The 7,890-nt window shown below is 39.3% G+C and overlaps 1 protein-coding gene across 1 annotated transcript in view; it reads left to right on the forward strand.

The window, feature by feature from the left end:
• The window catches only part of slc1a7b (solute carrier family 1 member 7b), a 61,783-nt gene that overhangs the window by 39,095 nt on the left and 14,798 nt on the right, over window positions 1–7,890 (forward strand). Inside the window, exon 3 of the mRNA XM_008407803.1 lies at window positions 2,360–2,575. Within this exon, the coding sequence (XP_008406025.1) occupies window positions 2,360–2,575 (216 nt within the window). The remainder of the gene's footprint in view (window positions 1–2,359; window positions 2,576–7,890) is intronic.

Consider the following 7,890-nt stretch of genomic DNA (forward strand, 5'->3'; position numbering starts at 1 on the left):
GAGAAGGTCATGTGGTTTGATGAGACAAAAATATAACTTTTTGGTTTAAACTCCACTCGTCATGTTTGGAGGAAGAAGAATGATGAGTACAACCCCAAGAACACCATCCCAACCGTGAAGCATGGCGGTGGAAACATCATTCTTTGGGGATGCTTTTCTGCAAAGGGGACAGGACGACTGCACCATATTGTGGGAAGGATGGATGGGGCCATGTATCGTGAGATTTTGGCCAACAACCTCCTTCCCTCAGTAAGAGCACTGAAGATGGGTCATGGCTGGGTCTTCCAGCATGATAACGACCCCAAACACACAGCCAGGGCAACTAAAGAGTGGCTCCGTAGGAAAGATCTTAAGGTCCTGGAGTGGCCTAGCCAGTCTCCAGACCTGAATCCAATAGTAAAGTCCATGTGGCCCAGCGACGGCCCCGAAACCTGAAGGCTCTGGAGGAGATCTGTATGGAGGAGTGGGCCAAAATCCCTGCTGCAGTGTGTGCAAACCTGGTCAAGAACTACAGGRAACGTCTGATCTCTGTAATTGCAAMCAAAGGTTTCTGTACCAAATATTACGTTTCTTTTTTCTGGTGTATCAAATACTTATTTCACACAATAAAATGGAAATTAATTATTTAAAAATCATACATTGTATTTTTCTGGATTTTTGTTTTAGATTCCATCACTCACAGTTGAAGAGTACCTATGATAAAAATTACAGTCATCTACAAGCTTTGCAAGTGGGAAAACCTGAAAAATCAACAGTGTATCAAATACTTGTTCTCCCGACTGTATTTGGTAAAGAATTATGGACCTTCACATAATTAATAAATGTGTGGTTCAGCCTTCAATACCACTGAAGGTTCCACATACAGATGTTCAAACTGAAGCATAAAAAGCATAAACACTATTGGATGATCTGGTCCTCATAGTGTTAAGGATGAAAATGTGTTCTGAGTCACAGAGTGTGAAAATGTGAAATGTGTGAATCATCACCAAAACAAAAGCAATAGAACTTGTGAAGTTCTATTGCACAATGACGCTGATAGAAAACTTTACTTTTCCTAATCAGAGAACTAAACAACCTTAGCTGACCTCTTGTCCTCGCAAATCAGCCGATGTCCTCAGGGTTTCCTACTTCATGTTCAAGTCCAACACTGAACCCCGTTGACCAACATAAAAAAAACCTCATTCCAGCTCCGTCTGTCAGAATCATGACAGGAGAAATCTGAGAGATGGCCACCTCTCTCTGGTGCTGCGTTACATGACGATGTTTTGTCCGAAACATAAAGAACCTGATGCGGAAATCAGAAGACGACTTGCAAACACTTGCAACTCTGCAGATATTTTTAATCAGCCAGAAGTCATTTGTTCCCTATCACAAAAAGAAACAATCATTACAAAAACTTATCAGCATATGATTTTGATTTTTAATGACTTCTTAGTCAACAAGGACAGAATGACCTTACACATTCATCTTGAGGAAGGACTGACTTAATTGAAAATGTCACTTGTATTTTACAAAAATGATCCTGGGATAAGCAGCTGAAAAAGCCTTTACTGCCTGAATCAATCATTTAGAAGATGATTAAGTTCAGCTGTGGAGCAGTTTTTTTTTTATTTTTCAAAATTTTGTGGCTGTAGTTGCTTTTACAGGACAAAGGAAAAGGGTGAAGAGACAAGACGTTCAGCAGACATCAGGAATCAAACCTGAGACGGAGGTCTGATGCAGGGAGCCCACTCTCCACCTCCACACCACCTTCCAAACTCAGTTTGATTTAGTGAAATGTTATAATTTGTCACTGAAAATTATTGACCACGACAAAGTAGTTAATTATAAGCAGTGCCGCTTTCAGTATTAATTTATTTTGACATTTAAAATGCAACTTACATTTGCTCCATTTATGACAAAAAACAAAATCTTTATTAACAAGTCTACAGCAGGTTTCATAAAACACTCCAACACAAAGAACTTTGCACAACTGAAATCCACAAGTAAACAATTCATTTTTAAAATGTATTAGATAAATATAAATACAGCAGTAACATACTGTGACGTACACTGTGTTTGTGTGGGGAAAATAAAAAGACCAAATTGAGGATGAATTTCTGAAAACTAAATAAAAAAATACAAAATTCATAGAGGACTTAAAAGATAAAATGGTTCTGTTATTCAAAATGAAATGAATGATAAACTCTATTTATCAGTGAATACCTAAAGCCCTGTAAACCTTCAGAGTTTACAAAAGCTCAATTTGCTTGAAATCAGCAAGAAAAAATATGTATTTGAACAACAGCAAACAACATTTGATTACAGATTCTGTGTAACATGAACAAATAAAAAAAAATCCAACTCTTCTTTCTTGCAGCTTGATGTCTGGACTGGCGGCTCTCGATGCCAAGTGCTCCAGCCGGCTCGGCCTGATCACCGTGTCGTATTATCTCTGGACCACGTTTGTGGCCGTGATCGTGGGGATCATGATGGTGTCCATCATCCACCCGGGCGGAGCGGCCCAGAAGGAGGACTCTGAGGACAGCGGGAAGCACATCATGAGTTCTGCCGACGCTCTGCTAGATCTAATCCGGTAAGACGCCAACAGTCTGAGCTCCAGAATGAGAGCAGAGACGCAGACCTGACAGCATCAGAACTGAAGAGGCGCTTTTTGCTCCGTTATTCCGACGGGGTGACGGGCCCTGATGGTGGTGTGTGATTGATTCACATCAGCAGGAGGAACACAAAGCAGGGAACAAGTAATGCTTGTCAGAGCAGAGGCAAATCAGTGTTCTCAAAGCAAAAATCATTAAGTACAAGCAGCATGCAGGCTGCTGCGGTGAGCTTCAGATTGATACTGACGGGAAAACTGCCTTCACTTCTTATCCGGAGGACGAAACCTACAGAATGAGTGTTTAAGGGGATGAAACGTGGGCACTGACTGAACGGGTCTGAGCACACATTTCTAGAGAGCTGGTGGATTCAGTCCTAAGGCAGCTACTGCAGATATGATGTCTACGGTTATTTATTGGGACAACTGTGGCTCAGTGGAAGAATTCAGAAAGTTGTCAGTTTGATTCATTTTTCCTTCACTGGCACCTATACAGATAACCTCTGAGCAAGGCACTTATCCACCAGTTACCTACCAATCTACACACAGCCACCTGAACAACGAACCAGGAAGAAGAACTGCTCTGCTCTCCTATCATTTGAACCAAAGAAATCTGAGAATTCAGTACATTGTGATAAATTTACAAAGTCTGAAAAACTGCTAGATTTTAATTCTTCCATAGCAGCACAGTAGAATAGAATAGAATAGAATAGAATAGAATAGAATAGAATAGAATAGAATAGAATAGAATAGAATAGAATAGACTTTATTGATCTCCAGGGGGAAATTGCTTATTTGTTGACAAACCACTCCATCTAAGGTATTAAATATCAATCATACAAATATAATAAGAGATATATGCTAAGAGTGATGAGGTGCATGCACATGCAAATATGTGATCTATAGATAGTCAATAAATGAGTGCAGAGAAAATTAAAATGAAGTTACTCAGACTTGTGCACTGTAAACCCCACTGACTACAGACAGAAATGATTGTGTGTCATTGCACTATATCCTTACAGTAATAATATTTTGATTTTATTTTTTTTGTTTGTTTGTTTTTCTAATATATATATTTAAGAAAAGCGACAAGTTAATGATGATTTGGGTAAAATCCCAGCTTGGACTCTTTCTGCATTGGCTTTGCGAGTCTTTTCTCTTTTCTGTGGATGTTCTGGTTCTATCAGATGTGCTTTTGTCCAACTCACTGCATAAAAGTAACTGCACAGCAAATCCAGGAGGCCCAGATTAACACTGTCAGATTTGATTTCAACACTTTTAAAGTGTCTATATGGGTCCACACCAGAAAGTGTTAATTTAACTCTTTTTGGAGTTAGTACCTTAACTCTTATAAAGTGTCAAATATCAAATCTGCTGGAGCTAATAATTTAACACTTACCAACACTAATTCAGTGTTAGATCTTAATATTAACTCTCACAGAGTACTTCTTTAACTTCTTAAGAGTTATTTGTAATTACTATTAAATAGGTACTTTATTGTTTTAAACTTTTAAAAATTCTTTAGAAAATAAATATTTAAGGGCTGCACAGTGGTGCAGCTGTTGCCTTGCAGCAAGAAGGTTCTGGGTTCGATTCCCGGCCCCAGTCTTTCTGCATGGAGTTTGCATGGTCTCCCTGTGCGTGCGTGGGTTTTCTCCGGGTACTCCGGTTTCCTCCCACAGTCCAAAAACATGACTGTCAGGTTAATTGGTCTCTCCAAATTGCCCCTAGGTCTGTGTGTGTGTGTGCATGGTTGTTTATCCTCTGCTGCCCTGCGACAGACTGGCGACCTGTCCAGGGTGACCCTGCCTCTCGTCGGAACTTTAGCTGGAGAGGCAGCAGCAACCCTCCCGACCCCACAAGGGACAAGGGTGTAAAGAAAATGGATGGATGGAAATAAATATTTAATAAAGAGGCAATGATTTTCTCAAATGCATTTATTTCAAAATGTGCATGTTTCACATGTCCCTTTCATTCACATATTGCTTATTAAAAGGTCTGACATATCAGCTGTGCAATACAAACTGCACAATATTAATACATTTCATGTATTAATATATAATACAGTTCATGTAATATAGAGTACATATTCTTTTAACAGGTAGATTGGCAGATATGTACATTACATAACAGACCAACCTGATATTCAGATCCATCATTTCTTATCCAGTTTATGTTTCTGTTGATAACAGACAGTTCCTCTCTGACTCCACCAAAGAGATGTCCACTCACTAACAGATTGTCTTCGGTTTGTTGTTCTGTTCGTGACGTTTGGCCGGAGACACCAACATGCTCCTCTACTGCATCGGATAGTCTTCAGTCTCTGAGTAGGACAGCCAGTGTCGGTCTCTGGATCATAACAAACAAAAAACATAACAATGAGAAATGGAACGAAGGAATACATTTTTACTACAACTCTAACAACAAGCCTCTATTACAGAAATGTAGAATTTCAGGGATATCAACACTTACATAATCATTTTTGGAGCTTGAATCTTCAAAGAATCCATGGAGGGATCGGGAGGGGGAGGTTAGGCTGACGACTGGTGATTCATCCTCAACCAAACTGGTTCTAATATATATAAAAAAGGCAATAAAAGGATTAAAACATGCTGCAAAATGTATAAGAAGACACAACAGTGGGAATAATGCTCTCAACGTGAAAAAGCCTTTTACTTTTTTCAAAGGATCGATCAGAAAGGTTGATAAATCTGACCAATATGCATGTAAACGTTCAACATCATGAAAAAACACACTCCAGATTATTATGGATTTGTTCAAATTAGCCAATAATTTGATTAAATGTTCACCGGCTTAATTTTTTCCAACGCTTATACTCCGCTAACATTCGGCATGCTAAGCTAAAAATGCTAACATTCGGCATGCTAAGCTAAATATGCTAACATTCGGCATGCTAAGCTAAATATGCTAACATTCGGCATGCTAAGCTAAAAATGCTAACATTCGGCATGCTAAGCTAAAAATGCTAACACCGAGCCATGTGGCCAACGTGACGTCTATCATACAGGTTGAGCTCAACTCAAAATAATAGTTATAAACCATCTCAGAAAAAAATGACTTATCAAGCGCAGTAAACACCTCAGACAGGTGGAAAGTAAATAGTCCTGAAATGACTTGGCTGCTGYCGCTTCTCTTCGGTGGGAATCTGTGATTCTGGGGCGGAGTCAGTGAATCAACTCCTTCAGTGTTAGAGCCGCTGGTGGAGTTCAGAGTTAAGAAGTCAAGAGTTATTGATTCCATTTTAACAGCTCTAGATTAGGAAACACTTTGTTTTAACACTGGATTTTAACTACTAATATACACCCCAGAGTTACATAAACAGAAAGTGACTCTATAAGTGTAAAATTAACTCTGCTTTTGCACAAAGTCTACTAACACCAAAACATTTAACACTTTTGAATTTGCTGTGTTTAATTTAGTGCAGCTCATAAGAAGCATTTCTTCTTTTTTGCCTCTGATGTACAAGTCTGTAGAAGTGTAGTGGCTAACCCAGATCCAAATGTGTTCTTAAACCATCTGTTTCATGGAGAAATCCTAAAATGCACAATAACTGTGGAAGGTGAAATCTATCAGGTCAGATGATCTCCAAACAGGCTATGTCCAATCTCAGGAAACTTCCACAGGGTTAAAAAACAAAAGTCTGGATGTTTATTCACTAATTAATGAATCGGCCTCACTGAGGCTCTGAGCTTTTAATGCATATTTCTCAGGTTTTGGTGGCAAATTTGACTCAACACAACATGGAAGTTTGAAACTAATAATGTTCAAGGTGCATCCGCTGAATGAGCCTCCAATCACAGACCAGTTAGCATTAGCTGCTGTTTAGTCACTGTTTCTCTGGCATGTTCAACACCTCGTCTTCTACATTCGTCATTCTTTGTCAGCCTGACAAGGACGACCAATATGTCAATATGCGCGGCCCAGTTCATGGATATGCTGTCATCTCCTCCGCTCCCTACTCACGATGTAAAACCATAACAAACCATGATAGTGTCCTTCAAACCAAAATCTTGAGTCTGTTAAAAACTTATGGTTCATTATGAAAAACAGGAAGTCCGCTGAGTTTTCAACCCCCTCAGCTGATTTTATCAGCCAAACTATTTCTACCTGTGGGAATTTCACCCAACACGGAGTAGAAACAAGGAAGATCAAGGCCATTGCTTCCTTCCCCCAGGAGAGTTAGCTATATGGATTTGATCATCTTACCAAAGGATCATGGGAGCCTCATTGACCACTCTAAATCCCTGCCAGTACTTGCTTGTGTTACTGCTTCAGTTGCCACATCAGAGATTGTCCCTAAATATCTTTTTTATTGTCTTACATTAATCTGCGTGAGCTCACTATCAATACAGCAGTAAAGATTAAGGACGGCTGTCTGAGGCATGTAAGGAGAAATCCATGAGGGCATTACTGTCCATCTGCAGTGTGCTTAAGAACACATGGATAAACCACAAGGCAGATGGAGCTGCATGTTGATGGAGCATGAGATCATATTTTGGGCTACTGTTGGCAGTAAAAACCAGTTTGTTTCTAATAAGATTCTTTTGAATTAACAGAAGAAATACTGGTCACTCACTATGCACGTAATTATGTTTGATGCACACATGATGACAATTACAAAAAAACTGCACTTTGTAGATAATACTGAAAATAAAACACTTATAACAACCTGTTTAAGAAAATTGATTAAAGACAAGAAATATTCACTACAGCGACAAAATTATTCACTTCTCTGCCTTCAAACTTGCACAACCCTAAGTGACATTCTTAATATTTAGGGTTGAATTTGATGTTGGCCTATCCATCCCTGAGGTTTAGAAGTTTATTCATGAGAATATCTGACAGATCTGTCAGATCAGACACTGATGCTGGACGAGAAGGCCTCCATTTGAAATGATCCAGAAGGTAATTTGTCAGAGTAAGGTCCAAACCCTGAGCAGGCTGTTCAGTCCTTATTGAACTTGGCTTTGCATCCTGGTGTTCAGTCATGATGAGACAGAAAGGGGCCATCCTTAAACTGTTCCCATGACGATGAGAGCAAGATGTCTCAGTATGTTGAAGCATTGAAGGTTCCTTTTCCCTGAAACTTCTAAAAAGCTCATAATCCTCCCTCTGAACCAAACTTTACTCTTGACACGGCACACTCAGTCATACCGTTCTCCTGCTCATCCATCTGCCTGCCAGACAGATGAAATGTCTCCACTGCTTTAAAGTATAGCTGACATAACTAACAGTTGACTGTGAAATATTTATGAAAACAGAAATTTAAATATATA

This window comes from Poecilia reticulata, linkage group LG4 (genome assembly GCF_000633615.1).
Source record: "Poecilia reticulata strain Guanapo linkage group LG4, Guppy_female_1.0+MT, whole genome shotgun sequence".
In the NCBI taxonomy this organism is placed as follows: domain Eukaryota; kingdom Metazoa; phylum Chordata; class Actinopteri; order Cyprinodontiformes; family Poeciliidae; genus Poecilia; species Poecilia reticulata.